This window comes from Melanerpes formicivorus, unplaced genomic scaffold (assembly GCF_026170545.1).
Source record: "Melanerpes formicivorus ecotype bairdi unplaced genomic scaffold, bMelFor1.0.p_v2 SCAF_111, whole genome shotgun sequence".
Lineage (NCBI taxonomy): Eukaryota > Metazoa > Chordata > Aves > Piciformes > Picidae > Melanerpes > Melanerpes formicivorus.
Genome location: NW_027142463.1, coordinates 1,217,609 through 1,242,166, shown reverse-complemented (window position 1 = coordinate 1,242,166; position 24,558 = coordinate 1,217,609). Strand labels below are relative to the sequence as shown.

At 47.0% G+C, this 24,558-nt stretch overlaps 1 protein-coding gene across 1 annotated transcript in view; it reads right to left on the bottom strand.

Annotated features, from left to right (window-relative positions):
• FHOD3 (formin homology 2 domain containing 3) overlaps positions 1–24,558 on the bottom strand; it is a 326,323-nt gene continuing 301,765 nt past the window's right edge. The window contains 4 exon segments of the mRNA XM_068166897.1: positions 1–5,326; positions 13,473–13,634; positions 17,565–17,736; positions 21,113–21,142. Coding sequence (XP_068022998.1) covers positions 5,244–5,326; positions 13,473–13,634; positions 17,565–17,736; positions 21,113–21,142 — 447 coding nt within the window. The 3' untranslated portion in view covers positions 1–5,243.

The following is a 24,558-nucleotide window of genomic DNA, read 5'->3' as shown; positions in this document are numbered from 1 at the left end:
ATGAAGCTTTATTGCAAGATGTGTTTACATAACACTGTAGAATTGAGCTTTTCAACTACTTATACCAAGACATTTTGCACATAGGTCTGCAGTCAGTTTTCCATATTGAACCTGCATGGCACGGGGGGGGGGGGGGGGGGGGGGGCGACAAAAGTGTGATTGCATCTTGCCAGACATTGAAGTGGGGGAAGAGGCAGATGAGGAGTGTGTTAAAAAGAAACCCACCCTGGTTTGCACTAAAGGTGAGGGAGCTGCTGAAGGATCAATGCAGGTGAGCTCTGTGTGTAAGACAATCTTAGAGAGTTAACTTAAATACTTTATGAAGTAAAACTGAGGAACACAAACGGAGCTTCACAGACAATTAAATTTAACACAGACTCCCCTAAAATGAGAAAACAAACCAACCAACCCAAGAATCCAGCTGAAGGAGCCTCCAGATAAAATCTCTGCCCGTGCATGGACTGGCTTTTTAAATTACAATTCACAGAGTAACACTGCTGGAGAGACTATTTTACACTATGCTACACAGAACATGGCAAACCCAAACCCACAGGAGTAGAGACATTTACACAACTGTACAGTGTTTCTCCCTTGCCTAAGGAACACATCCTCTTCTACTTTACATTTTTACAAATCCCAGCTCACTACACACACACAGAGCCTACAGAAAGGAGAGGTGCACCCAATGCTGCAAGCAAACCTTCTCTCTCCCAGAAGCCTTTGCATTAGATAAGGATTAAACAAACTCTCTCTCTGTCTGCCCCTCGATGTGAAATGGAGTTTTGAGTAAACACAAAGCTGTACAACACCGCTGAAAACCCTTGCAGTACTTGCAGTGTGACCCTTAAAGGGCTATGCCAAAACCCTCTTGGGATCACATCAGAGATGTCAGCCCAGCCAGATGCTGCCCTAGCTGAATGGAAAGAAAGGTAGGCCTCACGTGTTGTGCAAATGTTTGCAAACCACTGTAACAGTTGCCCAAAATCACATGTATTCCCTTTCAAAAAATGCTTGAGGTTATTTTCTCCCAGAGCTTGTAAGGACCTGGAAGCTTTCCCTGTGGACAAACATCAACAGTTGTAGTCCTTACAGCAAATGCAGAGCCATCATCTGAACATGCCATGGTCAGGCTCTCTGCCACTCATGCATGCACTCACAACCCTCCTTAAGGTAGTGTCAGGAGCAGCACAGGTGTGGTGAGTGGAATATGCTCATGCCTCTGTCTGACACAGCCCTGCACAGGGTTTAGGTAAAGGCAGGCAGCAAGTGTACCTACAAGTTGTAGCAGGAGGATAAAGGATGTGGAACCGGCAGGCTGCTGCTACCTCGTCCCCATCTCACCTCAGTGAAATCAAAACAATAAGCACGCAGCACACAGCCCTGACTCCAGATTCCTGCCATCAGCCAAGCGGCTCCTAAAGCATTTTGAACAGACAAATGCTGCTGTTGCACCACTGGGCTTGCTGCCCTACAGAAGATGCCTGACAAAAGGAACCATTCACTGCACTTGCAGTGGCAGTGTGTCTAAAGCCACATCTTGTCTGCCTACAAGCCGGATGCCTTCTTTTGTGGACAGAGGCAATCGCTACAGAGACTCACAATCCAAGGGGGCCAAAAAGAGAGGAGGAAGTGCATTTTGAAAACAGCTTTTGGTGCTGTTTCCAGTATCTGCCAGAGCAAGAAAGACCCTCATTAAAACACCAATTTTTTTGTTGATTTTGGGCTATGGACAGGGATCTATCATACAGAAGAGTGACACAGAGCAGACAAGGGGCTCTAAGGTGTCGGGAACCCATGAGCCTGGTCTTGCTGAACGGTGAAGAGTGATGAATGTAATTTTCTTGAGCGACCTTTCACTCTTGACTGTGCCACACAGCACTTCCCCAGGGGTGTTCCTTCACCACAGACACTTAACTACTACTGAAAGTTATTTCTCAGTTGGAAGAAAGAGAACACAAAGTATTTGTGTACAGTCTGCTTTTAAACATCAAGGGAGATGACAGGAAATTCGGAGAGCTTCCCTCTGGTGGCCATTTCACGCTCAAGTTTACTTCAGGATCCAGGAGAGGAAGGCATTATGGTGGTAGGCAAGTTACTCAGCAGCAGATGGATGCTGAAATGAACACCATGAGTGTCTCTGAGAACTTGGAGATACAAAACTCTGGGCACTACCTTTGCAGCAGACCACTTCTATGACAAAGAGAAGAGAGGTAGTTATGGCTGCAAGGGCTTACAAGCAGCCTGTATGGATCTCTCAGTGAGAAATGGGAACACGTGTTATTGCATCGTCTTGCCAAGGCCTTTATGCTTGTCACAAAGGCAACCCATCTCTCACACACATTTTAAAACAACTGTTACATCCTTGTGGTGGGCCTCCCTGATGCTGGAAGGGCAGGCAGCAACTCAGATCCTGAGGGTTACAACCTGGTTAGACGGGAAATGGCAAGCAAACAGCACCCATTCCTCCATTTCCCCTGGAATTCACTAGTTAGCTGCAGGGGAGCCAACGCTACTCGGATAATCAGGGTGCAATAGCAGGCTCCAGAGGAAACATTGCCACACTGCAGATTAGGACACTGGGCCTCTGGTCATTTCTGTCACAAACACAAATGGAGATCTGTTCTGTAGTTGTAACACTGTTATGTGTTTGATGATTTCGTTTCAGTAAGCACTGAGGACAGTGGATTTAATCTTCCTGTATACTAGTGCCTAACGAGACCAAGTCACCCTTCAGAACAAGTGGTGTTGATTTTACAGACAGGGAGCAGGAACTTAGGCAAAACCACAGAAACCCGAGCACAGTGGATAAATGGACAAGGAAGAATCTGCTTCACGTGCAAGATGTTCTCATCCAGACACTTGGAGAGAAAAGGTCTTTCTTTCCTGGACTTGTTTGATTTTCTCCCTCCCATCATACGCAGGACTTCTGTCAACACAACTGCTTTCTCTTACCTTTTGGCTTCTTTTGTCACTTCATCAGTAGAGCATTTCAATATCATTGTTACATTCAGGGTGTCTTTCTGTTTATTCAGGCCTCCAAGACCTCTACAAATCCCCATTCCCTTCACTTCTTTGTTCTAAGAATCCTTAAGAGAGACGGAACGGTCCGTAACGGCGGGCAGCACATCAACATCCACTTCAGAGTCTGGATGCTCGTGAGTCTTGCTTACTTGACAGTGATTAATGATATGCCACCTCCTCATGTTTCCTAAACAGTTTCCTCCTTTCATAGCTTTCAAACACTCAACACATTTTACACATCTACTGCCTTCTGCCTACCTGTACAACTGACTTTTGAAGAAGTTGAGGGGAAAACCAGATCAGTTGAGTAATGCTGTCCTTAGGAGCCCCTGCTCATTAGTGACTCATGGACTTCAACACATAAAGATCCAAGGAAACAAAACATAGAGCATGAACTGTTGTTACCAAGAGAGGGACAGGTAGGCTGTCCCACTACAGATCTCACTGTAGTCGTGTCAGCTACCTGGCTCTCTCATGAACTGGACACTGCACTCAGAGCAATGTGATAGGTAACTGAGGTTTCTAAGGTGTATTGTGTTTGGTTCCACTATCCTGAATGATCTTCAGCAATTATCCTGTCCTTAATGAGAGCAGAGCAGAATAACTTGTTGATGTACCTGCCCTAGGTTAGGTGCCAGAAAGAACAAAGCTATGGCATTAGGAGCCCAGCACAGACTATTAATTAATGCTGCTTTTCAAGTGTGTTTTGCAGCTGAAGTAGAATCCAGTTAACTACCAACTCTACTTAACAAGCTCCCGGGTTAACTAGCTTGGAGGAAGCCTCAGCAATTACTGCTGTGCAGACACACCCTTAATCTGAGAGGCTAAGGCAATGGAGCAGGATAACCTTGTGCACCCTTGAGGATCAGTTGGTCATATACAGACTTTGGCTTAAAAAAAATGAATCCCTTTTATGTTGCTGTCATTTGCAGTTCTCTTCAAAGTGCTTCAGCACTGGCTAGGGTAACGGGGTTTAATCAATCTTCCCTGCTGCACAGGTCCTCCACTGAAAGGCAGTGAGCTGACTGAAGGTTCATCAAACACACATGCTGACAGCAGTTATACAAGTTAGAAAGAAAACAGTGAGGTAAGGGCAAACATATTGGAGTGTTGACTGTAGTGCTCTCTCCACTTGCATCAAAGATAACCAGGAACAAAGAGTGAAGAACAGCAAAAACACAGCAGGCTTTTAGCAGGGCCATTCCATATCCAGATTCATTAGTTAGAAATGAAATCACTACCACATTCTCTTGTAGCAGAGAAAAGCAGCATGAAGGGCACAGGCAAGTGAACAGAACTTTCTGAGCTTAGCATCTGAATGCATTTATGGAGTATGTGAAACTGGTGTCGTGGATCGCCTTGGAACTGTACAAATGCACAGTACTGCCACAGCTCAACAGGAGAAGGAGGCGTTCTGTGTCCTCCCTGCTGTGTGCATCCTGTTATGTACAGTATGAGTGTGCATTACTACCCATCAGTTCAGGATCCCAAACTTTCCACTTGCATTGCAGGCCACTCCTGCCCACAGGGTGGATCTCACGGAACACACTGAGTTGCTACAAAAAGATATTCTTGTCCTCCTGTCCAGGTGGAAGGGTAAGGCCCCAAAGTGAACATCATGGTCCAGCTAGCTTCAGCAGGAACAGGATTTCACACCAAGACTGCATGCACACAAATGCATACACGTCCACACATTCATTCTGTACATACATAAAGGTACACATACATTTTTACATTCTTTGGTGGCAAAGTAACAACACCTCCCCCCCCCCCCCCCCAATGAACCATAGGGTTGCACAGACTGCAGCTTTGATTAGTGATTCTGCTTCACAAAAACATGGGGCTGCTGCAACACTTTGCCTTTTCAAGGACTTTTCCTTGCACTGGCAAAATGCCATACGTTTACTGAACCAGGGCAGAAGGCAAGTCAACATAAAGTCAGCTCACATGTGAGAGAACTCAAGAGAGAACTCCCTCCTACCCACATCAACACCTCATGAAAGAAGCAGCCATATGCTTTCACACACAAGCACTGAAATGCTTCCTCGGTTCCTGTGTGGATGTCCTGCTGGCTGTGGGGTTTTGCTTTGTGTTGCATATTGAAATCAAACTAACAGAGGATGTTTGGAGCAGGAGAGGAGGCTGGCAGGTCAGTGCCACACCCACGGGCTGTCAGCCTGTGTGCTTCAGATGAACGACTTCTTGTCACCACCTCTGGGATGTCAAACCTGCATCTCAGAGGTGCTGATGAGGCCCAGTGCTTTGGCTTCCTCTGGTGTCAGTCCGCTCTTTAGTGTCCTTCTCACTGTATGGTCACAAGTTCCAGGAGCAGGTGGAAACAAAGGAAAAAGAAAATGCAAACAATTAGAAGTGAACTGCAAAGGACTTTCAGTCAGAAAAAATAATGTCAACAAGCAAACTGAGTCACATCAAAAGCTGCTATGCACTTAGGACCTCAAGTTCAGAAACACTGAGTAATGCCTCATGCCCAATCCACAGTTCAGTACCCAGCCACTCCCTGAGGCAAAAAGATGTCACTGACACTTAGCATTTCAAGCAAAAACACCATGGTGCTTTAAAGGCTTCTTTTTCTTTCTCTGAAGTGGTACCAGTGGTTTTCAGTCCGCAGAAAGCATCATCTGCTCTCTTATTTCACAGCTTCAGAAAGACATTCTGCCCCTGCACACTGCACTGGTGAGGCTGCACCTCGAGTCCTGTGTCCAGTTCTGGGCCCCTCACGTTAGGAAGGAGGTTGACTTGCTGGAAGGTGTCCAGAGCAGGACAACAAAGTTAGTGAGGGGCTTGGAACACAGCCCTGTGAGGAGAGGCTGAGGGAGCTGGGGTTGCTTAGCCTGGAGAAGAGGAGGCTCAGGGGAGACCTTCTTGCTGTCTACAACTACCTGAAGGGAGGTTGTAGACAGGCAGAGGTTGGTCTCTTCTCCCAGGCACCCAGCAGCAGAACAAGAGGACACAGTCTCAGGCTGCGCCAGGGGAGGTTTAGGCTGGAGGTGAGGAGAAAGTTCTTCTTGGAGAGAGTCATTGGTCATTGGAATGTGCTGCCCAGGGAGGTGGTGGAGTCCCCATCCCTGGAGGTGTTCAAGAGGGGACTGGATGTGGCACTTGGTGCCATGGTCTGGTCATGAGGTCTGTGGTGCCAGGTTGGACTGGATGATCCTCGAGGTCTCTTCCAACCTTAGTGATACTGTGAGGCTGTGATGCAGAAGGAAAGCCACAAGTACAATTTTTGCAGCCTTTACATCTTGTTTGAAATTTAAAAGGCCTCACTAACAGGGTAGTGAGTCTGAGGTGTATTAACACAGAGCTGTCTGCTGGAGACCTGACTCTTCAGAGGAGTGTGACCTTGCTTAACTGCTTGGGATCTGTGGAATGCAAATTAATGATCCCCACTAGGGATCTATGCTGCGAAACAAAACAGTAAGAGGAATAATCTCTATGAGCCCATGAAATAACAATGAATAAAGCAATCTTGTAATCAATCCAACTCTGCTAATCAGTAAAGCCATATCTATGCCTGTGTGTATGTATATACATGTGTGTGTGTGTGTTGGGGCAAGAGAAATTCAAAACAGCTCTGGGCAAAAGATTTTTGCTCATCTGAAGGAGACTTCCCTCCAAACACGTGATGCTCACACCCAAGCATCATCGAAGTGCTGCGTTCGCAGGCCCTGGTGCTGAACTCCTTTGTGGCAGCAGAGGGCTCTCTTTGGCAGCTGCGGTACAGTGATGCTCTTTGGAAAGGCACATCTTACCCTGCTTTTGTTACCGCACTTCTTATGTCAAGCAACGTTAAAAGACAGGTTGTACTTCCCCCTCTTTCCTCCTCCTCACACGATGCACTTTCCAAAACAACTCTGTGATCTTGTCAGCCAGCAGCCCCTGGCTGCTGCTGTCCTACATAGATGCTGAAAAGAAACTTTCAGGCAGGCAGGATGATGTGAATAAGGAGTAAATTACTGACTGGCAATGAACTTGAAAGTCTAATAAGGAAGGAACTCAAAGCACACATATCTTATGTACTTAGGGCTAACACTGCAAGTCCACCATAACTATTTTCTTAATAGTTAAAACTTATGTATCCCCCTCCCAGGGTCTCCCACATTATACAGAATAGAATAGAATTAACCACGCTGGAAAAGGCCTTTGAGTCCAACCTCTCACCCAACACCATCTAATCAGCTAAACCATGGCACCAAGTGCCTCATCCAGGCTCTTCCTAAACACCTCCAGGGATGGTGACTCCACCACCTCCCTGGGCAGCACATCCCAAGGGCCAATCTCTTGCTGGGAAGAACTTCTTCCTAATATCCAGCCTGAACCTGCCCTGGTGCAGCTTGAGACTGTGTCCTCTTGTTCTGCTGTTGGCTGCCTGGGATCAGAGACCAACCCCCACCTGGCTCCAACCTCCCTGCAGGGAGTTGCAGAGAGCAAGAAGGTCTCCCCTGAGCCTCCTCTTCTGCAGGCTAAGCAACCCCAGCTCCCTCAGCCTCTCCTCACAGGGCTGTGCTCCAGACCCCTCCCCAGCCTCGTTGCCCTTCTCTGGACACATTCCTGCAAGTCAACCTCCTTCCTAAACTGAGGGGCCCAGAACTGGAAATTACCTTCAGCTTGTTCTTTCCTGCAATAAAGGAAGTGCCACTTGGCCAAGGAAAGATGGCCAGAGAAGTCCCAGCACTTGCAAACCCCTTTCTAGACACCCTTGGAAAGCTTCAGCATTCTTTTTAGTTTGCCCAGTGCCGGAGGCACAGAAGAAGGATGTGTCAATAGTCTGCTGGTGCTTAAGGATCCTGCTGGCACCATTCACCTGCCACCAGGATGTACTCTTTGCAAAGCACAACTTCTGAGCAGTGGCTACCTCTTCCTCCACAGAGCAGCACATCTAGGGGGCATTTAATCCCATGAGGTTACAGCCTCTCCAACATCACTAGGGTCACACCACTATAGCAGAGGTTTCTCCTTGTACTTCCATATGCACTCTGTGCTTGAGCAGCATAAGATACATCTGGATGTGGATACATGGAGTGTTCAACATCTCTGTCCTCTCTCTGTGGACTGAAGTAAACAGGAATAAATGACATATAGGTTTTGTAAAAGTCCCATAACTCATTCTGATTTACCAGATCCATGCAATCACTTCTCTTTTTGTTTTACCAGTAGTTGTTCTCGACAGGCTGGGCAGAGGGGCAGAGGCCAAGGGCATGAGACTGAACACAGCCAAGTGCCAGGTGCTGCACATTGGCCACAGCAACCCCATGCAGTGCTACAGGCTGGGGGCAGAATGGCTGAGAGCAGCCAGGCAGAGAGGGACCTGGGGGTGCTGGTCGATGGTAGGCTGAACATGAGCCTGCAGTGTGCCCAGGCAGCCAAGAGGGCCAATGGCATCCTGGCCTGCATCAGGAAGAGTGTGGCCAGCAGGAGCAGGGAGGTCATTGTGCCACTGTACACTGCACTGGTTAGGCCACACCTTGAGTCCTGTGTCCAGTTCTGGGCCCCTCAGTTTAGGAAGGAGGTTGACTTGCTGGAACGAGTCCAGAGAAGAGCAACAAAGTTGGTGAGGGGTTTGGAACACAGCCCTGGGAGGAGAGGCTGAGGGAGCTGGGGTTGCTTAGCCTGGAGAAGAGGAGACTCAGGGGTGACCTTATTGCTCTCTACAACTACCTGAAGGGAGGTTGTAGACAGGCGGAGGTTGGTCTCTTCTCCCAGGCAACCAGCACCAGAACAAGAGGACACAGTCTCAGGCTGTGCCAGGGGAGGTTTAGGCTGGAGGTTAGGAGGAAGTTCTATACAGAGAGAGTGATTGCCCATTGGAATGGGCTGCCTGGGGAGGTGGTGGAGTCACCATCCCTGGAGGTGTTCAGGAGGAGACTTGATAGAGTGCTTGGTTGCATGGGTTAGTTGTTTAGGTGGTGTTGGATGATAGATTGGACACGATGATCTTAAAGGTCTCTTCCAACCTGGTCTGGTCTATTCTATTCTATTCTATTCTATTCTATTCTATTCTATTCTATTCTATTCTATTCTATTCTATTCTATTCTATTCTATTCTATCCTAACCTATTCTACTCTACTCTATTTTATTCTATCCTATCCTACCCTATCCCAATAATGCTGCTCAAATTGAGCAAATGCTGGATTGGTTCCACAGGATTTCTGAACACCCCTGCTGGAATCCAGTGCAAAGTGGAGGAATGTCCTTGAGTGCATTCCCCTGGGGCAGGCCAGGTTAATTTCATATCAGACTTTCCTTGCTTAAAAAAAAAAAGATAAAGCAATTTCATGCAGAAGGTTTGCAGGCAGGAGCTCCAAAATAAATAAGTTGTATCAGAATAAAAATCATTATAGGAATGACTCACAGATTCCTCCACAAGAGTGACTGGAAAATGAATTTATGCTTCTTTTACAAGCAGCTTTGGGTTTTTCTTTCTCTCTCTTTTTTTTTTTTTAACTAGATTTTAAACCCAGGCTTTCAAAATCCCTTTGGTTTTGAAGGCTGTGTGATGCAGCACTGTACAGAAGGATGGCAATTTCACCTGCTCAGTGCTAGGGTGCTAGGAGCAGACAAGCACTCTTGGAGCAAACCTTGCACTATGAAAGGTGCAGTTGCTTTTACAGCATTTTATAAGGACTTTCTTCTTGTATTTTTTTTCTTTAAGCATAATTTCCATCAACTCCTGCTTTTAGTTAGGCTATAAATGCCAGAACAGTCTCACTCCTGGTATTTTGGCACTTCTGTATCTTTTTAAAGCCAGCAAAAGTAAGTGGAGAGCCATGGAAATGAAAAACAGTGAGAAAAAAAACACAAAGGAAAGAAGACAAAGTGAAAGAACTATTTCTGCATCAGGAAGAGTGTGGCCAGCAGGAGCAGGGAGGTCATCGTGCCCCTGTACTCTGCATTGGTTAGGCCACACCTTGAGTCCTGTGTCCAGTTCTGGGCTCCTCAGTTTAAGGACATTGAGACACTTGAAGGTGTCCAGAGAAGGGCAACAAGGCTGGGGAGGGGCCTTGAGCACAGCCCTGTGAGGAGAGGCTGAGGGAGCTGGGGTTGCTTAGCCTGGAGAAGAGGAGGCTCAGGGGAGACCTCATTGCCCTCTACAACTACCTGAAGGGAGGTTGTAGCCAGGAAGGGGTTGGTCTCTTCTCCCAGGCAACCAGCACCAGAAAAAGAGGACACAGTCTCAAGCTGTGCCAAGGGAAGTTTAGGCTTGAGGTGAGGAGAAAGTTCCTCACTGAGAGAATCATTCGTCACTGGAATGTGCTGCCCAGGGAGGTGGTGGAGTCCCCATCCCTGGAGGTGTTCAAGAGGGGATTGGATGTGGCACTTGGTCATGAGGTCTGTGGTTACAGGCTGGACTCGATGATCTTTGAGGTGTCTTCCACCCTTGGTGACACTGTAATCACAGGAACTCAGTTGTTCTGCACCTACTAAGTACCTCAGCTTTCTGTAGCCATTTTAGCTCCCACTGAACAAATTCCTTCCTACTGGGTCTCTGTCAAGTCCTATTTGATTTATTAGTGACCCTTTGTATCCTCACCAGCAGATGCAGGTGGGTCCATCTGTCTTTTGCTGGATGACTCTCTGCCTTATTCCTCCTCTCAATTTCTACCTCTGCTGATTACTCTTGAGAATTCAAGCTGTTCTACATCAGGATCTAGCTAAGCTCTTCAGGTACCAGCTACAGACACAGTGGATCTCTTGCCTTTTGTGTCACATTTATTTTCACATTTATTTTGCATTTTTATTTTCACATTTTCTTTTTTTTTCTGTTTTTCTGTCAAAGAAAGTTCTGTGCCCATGAAAACCTTCTGCCTGAACCCTGGGAAACGTTTACAGTGCAGCTGCACATAAATCCTTAGGGTTTCTGATTTTGCTTACAAACTTGTACCCCAGCAGGGGTTCACTTTGCTGACTCTGTGTCAGTCTGACAAGTGTTCCAGCTCTGAACTGAAAGCAGTGAGGAGGATCCAACACCACGCACAGCTAAAGACATTCCTTTGGACTGACTTTTGCTTTGGTGTTAATGAGTAGATTGAATACCAAACTCATGACAAAAGTCAGAAGATGTGTGTTGAAGCCTGAAGACTGAAGGTGGTGAATCAAACCCTTCAGGTAGCAAGGTCTTCTTGCTGTGCAGATAATGAATATCATTGAGTCTGCTACTCTGAATCTGCCTAAAAATCTACTTTCTGGTGTGTTCATGGCGGACCTGTGTCATACTTCTGTCATGCAGTGACAAAGGCTGGTCTTCTTGATCTCCTGGAGGTGCTACATTATCAGTGCAGCTGAGTGTATTTTAGAGCTAAACACCTTCCATTTATTCATCCTCCAGGTATATTATCTCTCAGTGTGAAGCAGTTGAGAGATTCTCCTTTCACACTTTCTGTTGCCACACATCAGCTGACAGGAACACCAGGCCACTGCACTTCGCTTTGAAACTGCCTGTCAGTCCATTTAGGAGTCTCGTCCAGATACTGAAGAACAAACAAGCTGGAGTCACTACAGTGGAAATAAGTCCCAGCCTGGGCATTTATGGAATGTTTAATGCCTGTTAGAGTTGTTACTGAATGTCACAGCCAGTTCCATGGGAAAACACACAGCACTTTTGTTACCATTGTCCTGTTTGATAGGTTTTTGGGTTTGATTTGTGGTGGTGTTGTAGTTTGGGCTGGGTGCCCTCTGCTGCAGGGGTGTTTCCTGTGTCCAGAAGTCCAGCCCACTGGGTGGACACAGGGAATTAGGTATTTCCACCACAATCCCTGCACCACTATACATTTCACGGCAGGGTCTGGCACTTCCTCTTTCCTTTCCTCTCCGACACCCGGTAAGTGGGGGGGAGATCTCCTGGCCATGGGCCTGGCCCCAAGGCCAGAGGGGGATGGGCAGTCTCAGGTCTGGCCAGCTGAGACTAGCCTAGCAGTGGGGGGGGGAAGGAGGAGCCCTGGGGGTTTTGGGATGGGATCTCTCTGGGTCTGTTTTGGGGTCTCTCTGGTCACTGTGTTCCTAGCTTTCTGCACGCTCTCACTGCTCTCTGTTTGAACTTTCCATCACTTTTGCAATCTGTTTGTTTGAGTCGTTATTTCTGCCCGTGGTGGGGAGGGCCTTGCCCCAACCCATTACAGGTGGGGTGTTTTGTTTTGATTTGTTTGCTTCCCTGCAGCAAGTGCTTCTTTGGGAAGCAGGTCCCTGGTAAAAAGTAGAAATGAAACTCTTTGGTGTGCATGCACAAAGGCAGCGCTGCTAACAGGAAAGTTTTTAGCATGGGATAAATGATGGAAATAGGCAAACACACAGGAGGTTTATTTGCTGTGCACAAGCCAACCAGGGCAGTCAGCACGTGCAGAACACTGGAACCATGTAGGAAAGTGGGCAGCAGCAGAAGGTGATGTCACAAAGAGGCACAACACAGTGTGGTGTGGAAAGTCAGACAGACAACCCAGCGTCAGCTCATTTTCTGTCTTTAGAGCCTGGTTCATCCAACCAGAGAGTTCACTTTGCTTTTGCTCTTGCCACATGCACAGAAGTTCCTCTCCTGGCATGCTGAAGAACGTGAATATGCTTTCAGCACATCCTATAGCAATCACTGCTGACACCAAATGTTAGACCAATTTCACACACAGCAAAATCCCTGTGATTTTTCACTCACTGTTGTTGTTTCCTCTTTGTCCTAACTCCCCAGGAATGCTAAATGGATGGAAAGCTAGTCAAGAAGCCACATACAGAGAATGACACTGAATAACAAAAACTTGTGTTCTGTGGGTACTTATCTTTCTCACAGGAATCACAGTAGTCTCTGCAGACAAGGAAAATGAAACCCAGAGAGATCATCATCTTTTGAACACTGTATTTTCTGAAGTGTGAAAGCAAATTGCTCAGTGTGGTGCCACAACTCAGCCTCTGCCCATACTACGCTGCTGAAAGACCACCTTGTAATGTGCTACATTTTGCTCCCAGTGGAAGAACCACTTTGCAGCCAAGCAGCAGTAGACACTTTGCCTTCAGGGCTGCAGGAGCATAGTACACATCCTGAGAGAGAAAGACTTCAAAGTGCAAAATATCTCTAACTACTTTTTGCTAGATGAATCAACTCAACTACAGATACAACTATGCAAGTTTATGCCACTTCACACCACCTTACAGCATTTCAAGCTGACTTCACTTAGGAATAAGTACTGCCATCAACTCTGAAGCACCATAAACCCTTGCTCTTCTCTCACACACATCTGAGAACGTCACAAGTGCTGTAGGAAGAGTCACCTACCGCATGCAACATTGTTTAAACAGTAGTGAGAGAAATCATACACCAGTGGCAAGCATCCACTCAAGCTACCAGGAACTACAGCGCATGTCTGCCTGCTAAAGACGTGCTTCCTACTCCAGCACACATAAATGTTTGCACATGTGCTTATTCTGGGAGATTTAACAGCCATATACTCACATGACTTCCTGTTTGCTCGTGACCTCTTCCTCTCCCTAGGCACGGCTCGCTGGCTTGGCACTTGGGTGGCAGACTTGACGATGCGATCCATGATCTCGTCTGCTGCAGTGTCTGTTGCAGTAGGTGAGTCGTCACTGCCCGCGCTCCGTGAGCCCACGCGGCCTGGAGAAGCCCAGGGAATGGTTTGAGGGAAAAGGAGACAGAAAGTCTCTTCTGTCACTTTGGTTTTGCAGCTGGGTTGGTCTTGTGTGTGTGTGTGTGTGTGTGTGTGGGTTACATCGGGCATCTCAGTCACTGTTACTTCAAACTGGCCAAAGGAGAAGGCTCTGCCTAATGGAGAATGTTTCTAAACAATGCCCTAGTACCTCTGCTGCATCAGCAGTCAACCAGGAACTCTAATCAGTTATCATTTTCTATTTCCCTCAGCCTTAATGTCAGACTCTAGACCATACAACTGGCAAATGTCTGCTAAAGACTGTCTGTAACCCAAGGGTTTCTAATGCTGTACGACCACGTTTCCCTGTGCTCCTGTTACACAGGCCCTAAAAGAGGTAGCATATGCTATGCTAGACAGGTCCTTTGTACCCAAAGAGAGGAAGAATCAATGTCTGAGCATCTGTATCACAGTCCAATGCAAAGAACACATGAAAAGGGTGAAAGTGTGGTTTGACATGTCTTGTTTCTTTCACAAAGAAGAACTCCCCCTATCACAAAAATGTATGGGCCTGGCACTGTGTGTGCTCTGCTCAGAAAGACAAGAGTTGTTGGCAAGCTGAAAAGCAAAGTGAGCAATTTTGATTAAACCCACAAACAAACAAGTGAGCCATGCCAAGGCTCTGGCACTTCTGACTCCCTAGAGCTTTGTCAGAGGCTTCTTTGGATTCCTCCACTACTGCTACATTTGCTTTTTTAACTAGGCTGAAGGTTACTATGTAGTGAGGACTCTGACAGAGAGCTTTGCAAAGAGAGGATGTGATAGAACTGCAAGCAGCTAAAAATTCACTGCTGAGGTGTGCCAGGTTACCCCCAGCCCCCAGGTGGACAAAAGAAACCTGATCCAGGTGGGCAGAGAGGTCCCCTGGGTCCAAGGTCTATTCCACTCCCCCTTCCTGACCAGCAAAGCCTATTTAAAGGCAGGCATGGTTTAGTTCACTCTCTTCCCCCCTGCCTCCCCTGGTATCTGGCACTCCTGCTTCCTGCAGTCACCATGTGGCAGGCTCTACCTCCATGCTGCATCCACACTTCCAAAGAACTGCATCCACTTACACCAAGGGAATCCAGTGCCAGCTGGGCCTGGTTTTGTCTATTTTTCTCTTTACCCTTTTCCTCATACCTCTGTAACTCTCCCTGTTACTCCAGTGCTATATGTATGTTGTTTAAAAACAACCTTTTTAATTCCAAACCGATTCCAGACCAGTTCTTTTGTGATTTTTGCCTCTCCTCTCTCCTGCCTAATTTGCTTTTACCTTACCAGGAAAAAACGGAGAGGGGAGGCAATCTAAATCTGTTCCAACTGGGCTTTTGGACTCCAGGTAAAGCTTTAAGCCTAACATGAGGTCACTCTATATCACATCCCCAATGCCAATAAACAAGAGTTTTGATCATCACTTTGCCCTGCTGCTTGTCTCCTGGCCACTGTCAAGAGCAGCTGTACTATGGTAGCACTCCTGACAAGCTTCTCTGCCTCTGTGGCTTTCTAGGAGAACAGGAACTCACTGTCAGTAGTATCAGGACACACTGCTTGTCAGCATTCATTGGATTACTTCAGCCCTTGAGCTTCTTGCAGTGCAGCTTGAATTATTTCATTTATCTTTGTACTTCAGCTAGAGGATGTGCTTCTTAAACTGGGCCTCTGAAACCTCCAAATTAGGCAGGCTCATGGTTTCAAGCTCTAATACTGTCCTGCACCACATCCTGGTCTCCAAGCCAGTGACACATGGGTTTGATAGGTGGACCACTAGATGGATACAGAACTGGCTTGATGGCTGCACCCAAAGAGTGGCTGTCAATGGCTCCGTGTCCCAGGGGAGGCCAGGGACAAGCAGAGTCCCTCAGGGATCAGTCCTGGCACCAGGCTTGTTCAACATCTCTGTGGGGGCCATGGACAGTGGCACTGAGTGCACCCTCAGCAAGTTTGCTGATGACACCAAGCTGTGTGGTGCAGCAGACAGCTGGAGGGAAGGGATCCATCCAGAGGGACCTGGGCAGGCTGCAGAGCTGGGCACAAGCCAACCTCAGGAGGTTCAACAAGACCAAGTGCAGGGTCCTGCAGCTGGGTGGAGGCAATCCCAGGCACAAATCCAGGCTGGGCAGGGACTGGCTGGAAAGCAGCCCTGAGGAGAGAGCCTTGGGGGTGCTGGGGGAGGAGAAGCTCACCAGGAGCTCTCAGTCTGCACTTGCAGCCCAGAAAGCCAACCAGAGCCTGGGCTGCAGCAGGAGAAGTGTGGCCAGCAGGGCAAGGGAGGTGATTCTCCCCCTCTGCTCAGCTCTGGGGAGACCCCACCTGGAGTACTGCCTCCAGTTCTGGAGCCCCTATGACAAGAGGGATCTGGAGGTGCTGGAAGGTGTCCAGAGCAGGGCCAGGAGGATGAGCAGAGGGCTGGAGCTGCTCTGCTGTGAGGACAGACTGAAGGAGTTGGGGCTGTTCAGTCTGCAGAAGAGAAGGCTCCCAGGTGACCTCATTGTGGCCTTCCAGGATCTGAAGGGGGCTCCAGGAAGGCTGGGGAGGGACTGCTCAGGATCTCAGGCAGTGATAGGACTAGGGGGAATGGAATGAAGCTGGAGGTGGGGAGATTGAGGCTGGAGGGGAGGAGGAAGTTCTTCCCCATGAGAGTGGTGAAGCCCTGGAATGGGTTGTGCAGGGAGGTGGTTGGGGCCCTGTCCCTGGGGGTGTTTAAGCCCAGGCTGGCTGAGGCTGTGGCCAGGCTGATCTAGTGTGGGGTGTCCCTGCCCATGGCAGGGGGGTTGGAAGTGGATGATCCTTGTGGTCCCTTCCAGCCCTGACTGATTCTATGATACTAATAAACTACACATGCCAAGACTTGCTGGTGGATGCTTGGGATTTTCTATCAGTGGTTAAAAAGCAATCCAGAAAGTGTAAGATACCCAAAGTGAAGGCAAAGAAATACCAGAATAGAAAAGGTGAGACTTTCATTTTGGTTCATCACCTTTACTCAAAAACCATCTTCCAGGCATCACAGGTATGGGAGGAGATGAAGGAAAGACCAAAGAAAATAGACTGGTGAACCTAGTGTCTGTAAAATGATTTAGCACAAAGAAAGTGGTTTCATGACTGCTTAACTGAAGAGGTGTACCAGTGAATCATGCCTTGGACAAAGAGCAAGGCTATCTCATTGCCAAGAGGTGTTGTACCAGTAAACTCTTCTGTCAGAGTATCAGGTGTTGGGATTGGTGGATTGGGTCAGGTTTTCATTTCCTCCATGTCAGCTTTCAGCAATCATCTGTGCTGACACTTGGAAACAGCAGAGTACTGAGGAGCTCTGAGAAAGGGGTGTCTGTCAGGACAGCAAGATGTGGGACTGTGCACAGCAGCTTTTTATGCTCCTAGTCTCCACTTAATCTACTATCTTTGCTGTTGAGCAGGGAGGTGGTGGAGAGATTCATCATCTTTTTCCTACCTATTCTGCTCTCCCCAGTCATTCTTGAAATGCATCAGGGCCTTTCTCCTCAATTTGTATTGCTACTTTCTGCTTGCTTCTGTTGAAAACAAATTGAAAACCACATCCCCAGATGCCCTACTTTGCTTTCATGATGACAAGAAGACTAAAACCCAGGGTGTTACTGGGCAGCCGTGCCTGGATCGGGGAGAGGTGAGAGTACCTGCAGGCTTGGACTCCTAATGCCCCTGGGTACTGTTTTGGCTGTGATTCAGATGGTAAAACTCCAGGCAAATTCCTTTAAATCCTTGTGCCTCAAACCACTACTTTCAGCATGGGAACAGCACTGGGGAGGCTTCCCCTTCAACCCTTGCTGCTATGAGCACTACATGAGGGTGCCACAAACGGTGTGTGGGCCACTGCATGGCTACTGTGCCCCAAGAAAGATGCCCGAAAGGAAACTGCTGGCACTCACCTTGGCTGGCCCGGCTTCGAGTGCGGACCCCAAGTGCTGTGGTGCTCTCCCCACCAACAGAGGTCGTCTTCAGCACAGCCTTCATGTTCTCATGCTCTGCAGCATCCTCAGCGTACTGCAGCCCTTGGGACGGCGTCTGGCAGTGGGGTGAACTGCTGGAGAACTTGCCGGACTGTCGGGGGAAAAGAGATTTGTGGTTGTATCAGAAAACAGCACAGAGAACAGGCCAGAGGCTTGACCACGACTTGCAAGGAGAAGTCTCCTCCTGAGCTTGGTTTGTAGTGCAGCTATTCCCAAAAAAGCCAGGGAACAGTTGCTCCTGTACCAGAGCATGCACTCTGCGTAGAAATAAACTGTACACAGGGCAACAGCAAGGAGCAGCCACAATCAGGGGAAAATGGATGCGTGTATCAAGCTGTGTAAGGATAACTTTCTGTCCAAGAGTATGAGGCAGGAAGCAAAGACTTACTCTGAAACCTTAGCCTCAGGCTGGGCCCAACAGGGGGTCAGGTATGACACTGTGGGGAACAGTATCAGACCCAGCACCAGGATTTCCTTTATTTCCCTGCACAATCACCTTTCAGTAACACAGCAAATGAAGAGAGCTCTGGGAAGACAGACCTTTCCCTCTTGCCTTTCTGCACTGCTGCACAGAAAACTCCTGACTGCTCTAAAACACAAATGCCTACAAGTAACCTCACAGAAATGCCTAGTAATGCTGAAAAAATCTCTGCTCTTGGAACAGCCAGCCAAATGATTTCATGGCCAAAGTACAACAATTGCAGCCAGCAGTTAAAGGAACAAACAAAACCCTACAGGCGATTTAGGGATCTACCCTGCGCTTCCCCGGCTGCCCTGCGATTCTCCTGTCGCTATGGCTACAGGAGCAACAGTGGCTGCCTTAGCTGCGTTAGCTGCGTGTGTTAGCTGCGTTAGCTGCATGCGTTAGCTGCGTTAGCTGCGTGTGTTAGCTGCGTTAGCTGCGTGTGTTAGCTGCGTTAGCTGCGTTAGCTGCGTGCGTTAGCTGCGTTAGCTGTGTGTGTTAGCTGCGTTAGCTGCGTTAGCTGCGTGCGTTAGCTGCGTTAGCTGCGTGCGTTAGCTGCGTTAGCTGCGTGCGTTAGCTGCGTTAGCTGTGTGCGTTAGCTGCGTTAGCTGTGTGCATTAGCTGCGTTAGCTGCGTGTGTTAGCTGCGTTAGCTGCGTTAGCTGTGTGCGTTAGCTGTGTTAGCTGTCTGCGTTAGCTGCGTTAGCTGCGTTAGCTGCGTGCGTTAGCTGCGTTAGCTGTGTGTGTTAGCTGCGTTAGCTGCGTTAGCTGCGTGCGTTAGCTGCGTTAGCTGCGTGCGTTAGCTGCGTTAGCTGTGTGCGTTAGCTGCGTTAGCTGTGTGCATTAGCTGCGTTAGCTGCGTGTGTTAGCTGCGTTAGCTGCGTTAGCTGTGTGTGTTAGCTGCGTTAGCTGCGTTAGCTGCGTTAGCTGTGTGCGTTAGCTGTGTTAGCTGTCTGCGTTAGCTGCGTTAGCTGCGTTAGCTGTGTGCGTTAGCTGTGTGTGTTAGCTGCGTTAGCTGCGTTAGCTGTGTGTGTTAGCTGCGTTAGCTGCGTTAGCTGTGTGTGTTAGCTGCGTTAGCTGCGTTAGCTGTGTGTGTTAGCTGCGTTAGCTGCGTTAGCTGCGTTAGCTGTGTGCGTTAGCTGCGTTAGCTGTGTGTGTTAGCTGGGCATGCCCAGCAGCTCCACTGGTGCCTGGAAACAGCTATTTAGAAGCGGATGGAAACAGCCTAAATGGATACTTTCTAAGGACGAGCTTGCATTGCTCGGTTCCTCTCCCTTCCCAGCCTGTCTACAAAGGGCTGTGGTGCTGCTATGTGCTCCACTGCTCTCACCTACAGAAAAGCTGAAGCACGTTTAAAATACACAGGCCTGGCCGCAGACAGCATCAGCTCTGCCAGCAGCAAACAGGCATCCACAGATAATACCCCCCCTGGGTATTCTCAGCCATACCAGTCGAATGTCAGAAACTGAAACACATTTTCTTTTTCCTTTTCATCTTTCTTACTGCAGTCAATTCAGGACAGATGAAAGAAGCCATGCAAGAATTCTCCTCTTCCTTTGCATAACAAAGAACATTAACTATTCACTTGGCCCAATCCAGACAATCAGTGTTAAAAAGAGGCAAACCTGCAGAGCCTTTCTGTCAGAGGACAGTAAACTGGAAGAAAAGACTAGGCCCTACTTTCACAGCTTTGATTGAGCCCCCAGGGTGTCAAGACTGCAAATCAAAACTGTTCAGGCTGGCAATCAATGACTGAATGATTCTATTTTAATAGGATGACTTTCTGGGGTAGGACAGCAAGTTAACTGAGCAGCAAAACAATAATCCCTACAAGGCACTGAGCTAAATATACCGCTGTGAGGTTTATTTTTGATAGCGAGAAGTTTGTTTTATTGCTAAAATATTAGCTTGCAACATTTTGAAGTGGAAAGTATGCAAGAGCTAGAGTTTGACACATAAAACTAAAGGACAGAAAAGCAGAAAGAAGCTTCAATGAAAGTGCATGCCAGTTTTGCATTAAGAACACTCTTACACACAAAGGGTTGTAAAGCTAATCAATACCATCCCAGGAAAAAACCCCAAAGGATAAAGTCCTCACATGACTGCTAGTTAGTATTCACACAGGTTAGTTTGGTGTTGGCATCAACAGGCTAATTCATAGAGTTTTCCTCCTGTGCCCCACGCTATACAGCGCACTCTGTAACTAGGGGAGAGACTCTCCAGCCTCGCTTGCAGCTGTTGCTGTAGAATGATGCCAAAGCCCTGCTGCTTCAGCAAATGACTGCCCTTATCAAACCAGGAGAATTAAGTCACGTTGTGAAGGTCCAACAAATGGAAGAAAGCTGTCAGGCTGAACAAAAAATGCTTTGCACAAGAGATGCTTCTCAAGCAGTGAGTTGTTCTGTTATGAATATAGATAGCACATTATAGTTCTCACATTATCTTTGCACTCCTTCATTCATTTTCAGCACCTCCTTCAGGAGTATTTTGTGGTAAATACATGAACCACTCCATGGCTCACCTCTACGGTGACTGAATGTGGCAAGTAGAACCATTGCCATTTTCTTTGCATTTACATATCCTGATGCTTTTGAACACTCTGCAAAAGAATGCTGTTTGGACTTACACAGCTTAGGAATGAATATGAAATTGTCATGGTAATACATAGCCCAAAGTAGCTGATGATCCCCATAACATTCAGATTACTGGAGTTTGGGGCAGTGGAGCAACTTTGCAGTTTAGTAAACAAACATTAAGGAAAACAAATGAGGAAGTCATCACCTCAGATCAGGATATCCTTATCCAAGAGAGCATGTATGCATATGGTTAAAGCTGACTGTCAAAATGCATTCTTGCATTGAGCCAAAAAGCTATGGGAAAGGCATCATGGCTCATAGTTCCAGTTGAGCAGATGGAGTTGAACAGTCCATAATATCAGAGTTAGAAATTAGATGTCACAGCACACAGGGGACATGGGAATGACATGCTCTTTCAGAGAACCATACCTCAGCATCCTCCTCTTCATCAGTCTGCCACTGGAAACAAACAACAGGGTGAAGGAGAAACAGCAAGATTTAGGAAGGACACTATGGTCAGGCCATGAGGTAAGCATGGTATTATTTATGCAACTATAGAAGGACATAAAAATACAAAGCATTTAAGGAATGAATTCCTTAGACAATCAGATTTTGGGGGGGTTTGGTTGTTTAGTCAATTGCAGACTGTCACTGTCAGTAGGGTATATCAAAATGTCCTGAGTTTTCTCAGAGAAATGATGAACTGAAACTAGAGCTAACAGATCCTATGTTGTTCCCTTGAGTCATGCAGTTGCCCACATTTTGCCCTGTGGCAACTGAGAGCACTAGGAAGGACTCCCTCCTCTTTTTTCCAGCTCTGTTCAGCACGGGGAGGTCCTGGCTGCAGCTCTCCCAGTGTAGAGGCCAGCTTCTTGGCATTTCCTTTACTCTACACTTAAGTGTTTATTTTAATTCCTTTTTTAAACTGTGACTGTTCAACTTCAAATTTAATAGAGCACTCAAATCAAATACTGAGCAACCTTTGAATAAATGCTTACAGTTCTTTAGTAGCTGCCTTTGAATAACCTTTGAATAAATGCTTACAGTTCTTTAGTAGCTGCCAGGTATCAGATCCTGGAAATAAGATGCAACTATCCTTTGTCATTCAGGGCTTTCACCCCCTGTGACAACCGGCATGTAAAATTACCTTGGCACCACATTAAGTGTAATTGGCCTATCAAAACATTGTGGCACGTGGAGTGGTCTTCAATGTCAGGATTTACAGGGAATTCACAAACTGCCCAGAGCTGTGTCCCCGAAAGCCTGAGAAACTCTTCGATAGGTTGTCAAATGCCCCACATGGAAGGTTCTCAAAGCACAATTTCTGAGCTACCTGGGACCCTTGTTTCCACCATTTTCTCTTTGATTGCTTATAAAGTGCAAACGTGGCCCAGAAATTGAATGTGCTTTTTTCACTTCTGAGTTTTGTTTCAGAAGCAGCACTTCACCAACGGTGTTCCCCTTCCTCGTCTTACTAATACATATTTTTTACCTTATCTCCATCCCAGCTATGATTTCTGTCTGGGACTGATACATTCTTTTCCAGAAACATTCATCACTAAAATGAAAGCCTGGTTTACTTTGGCCCTCAGCTCAGTTTCAGCACAACCTCCATAAGAAGATTAGCTGTGAGAGTGCTGAGCAGCACATTGACATTACTTTTTAAGGGTATGTTTTACTCAGATTGAAATGCTTGTTTTTCTTTGGCCACAGTGGCACTGACAGAAACACACAGAGATGTTTTGCAGAGGGACCTCAGCAGGTACGTTCCCCTTACATTAAAAACATCCAATTACTTTTTTCCATCCCCTGGAGGGAAGGAACTCCCACTGTAAACCTATGCTTCTGAAGAAACTACTTGTTTCCTAATACATATGCACATCTGTCTAATAAATAAAAGGCAGGAGGAAAGCAAATTGAGCTGCAGACAAAAGGCACTTAGGGAAGGTGAAGTAGCAGACTGCACACATGACAAAGAGCTCACCAAAAAATGTCTATGATGTTACTGCTTTGGATCAAGCTAGGTTGTTAGAGAGAAGGTCCCAGCTGCTGGCCCTCCTGTCAATCTATGTAGAAGTGTTTTGCTGTGGACCTACTTGAAGGGTAACATACTCCTCCCTGACTTTGCTCACCCAGCAGCCAGAGCATTGCCATTTCCTTTCCTCCTGCTCTGAGTGGAGAGGGCTCACACCTAGAGCCACTGTATTTCTCCACCCAAACATACTCCAGTGCCCACCACAAATACTGACAAGAGAAGTCAAAGTAGCAAAACACACAAACTGACCTTTTGTTTCACAAGGGAATACGCTCCCACCCAGCTGTGTGCATTCTACCTTTTCTTTCCATTTCATTATTGCAAATACACTGAGAGATGTTAATTAATTTAGCAATCTTAAAATAGGTATTACCCAACCCCCCCCCAAACAGTCACTGAGAGAATATTGCTGTCCTGAATAACTCCTGCAGGCACAAGGCGTCACTTTCTGTCATCTGACACTGGATGCTGCAGGACAGTCGAAGATCTCCTTCCCCTTTTTCCTTCAGGTCAGCATTTCTCTCTCTGGGTTTGCAGATTCAAGATATTATTTGTGCCACACAGCAGTTTTGGAATTCAAACTCTCAAGCATGGTAAAAAAGCAGAGCTTCATAAATCTGGGAGACAGGTGCTTGTGTTACCAATTTATTAAGAAGCAGTAAAAAGCTCTGACTTTCACCTACAATTGCATTTCTTCCCTATTTTGCATACTTTGTAGCGTGCCTGAGATGAGTGCTAGCGCTGGCTACAGCCAGAAAGGGTTACAGAACCAGGGCAATTTCCCCTGTGGAACTGTGGCAACTGGCTCTTCTTCTGTTTTCCCCCTTACACCCCTCGCTCCAGCTTTCTCCCTCTTGCAGACAGTGCTCACAAAGATTTAAACTGGTGGTGCCTCTGTGTGTCAACTCGTGAAGAATACAGAAACATCAAGATTTGTTTGCAGTAAGGCTGACAGAACGACTGGGGATAGTCCCCACTGTGTTCCCTGGCTCTGCTCCAGAGAACGGCTGGTGAAGCTGACGCAAGCTTTCCATGCAAAGAGGCAGCAGACTCCATGCCAAGCAGCAGCACACCTCTGCCTACAAATTCTGCATGGGGGACCAGTTTTTAAAGGACTGTGCCTTCTCAGGGGGACCTGAGATGGTTCTGGCTTATCCTTTTCCCACCTTTGCTAAAATCCCTCTTCTGCCTGAAAGCAAAGAAACCTAAGGTGATAAAAACGAGATACTGACTAAACCTTCAAAAGGACAGGGAGGTGGATGTGAAATAACTGCACAAGCCTTCTAAGTCACCAAAAGCAGAGATTAAAATTCCACATGGCTACTTCTTACTAGATTTACTTTCTACAGAGAGTTTCTTTCCAGTGTCAAGATCTAGAATTTCTTCCGTCACCGTTTTGAAGCTAGCTGAACGGACTGCAAACGCATTACTGAGGGCTCTGCGCCTTCCAGTGCCTTCAAGTATAAAATGCTGAGAAAATCAAGACCAGATACAAATCACAGACAACATAAGGCTACAGTAAAACTCTCCTTACTCATCATTCTTCACACACAAATGTCTTCCACCCTGCTGAGTTGGAAACTTATTTTGAAGTAGACCTTACTTTGAAGTTGTAAAAGGAGTTGAGAGCAGAGGAGGGCAATGAAGCTGGTGAAGGGCCTAGGGAAATAAGTCTTAGGAGGAGTGACTGAAGGCACTGGGGCTGCTTAGTTTGAAAAAGAGAAGGCTAAGGGGAGACCTCATCACTCACTACAAATTACCTCAAAGTTCATTGTGGAGAAATAGAAATGGAAATGGAAATGGAAATAGAAATAGAAATAGAAATGAAATAGAAATAGAA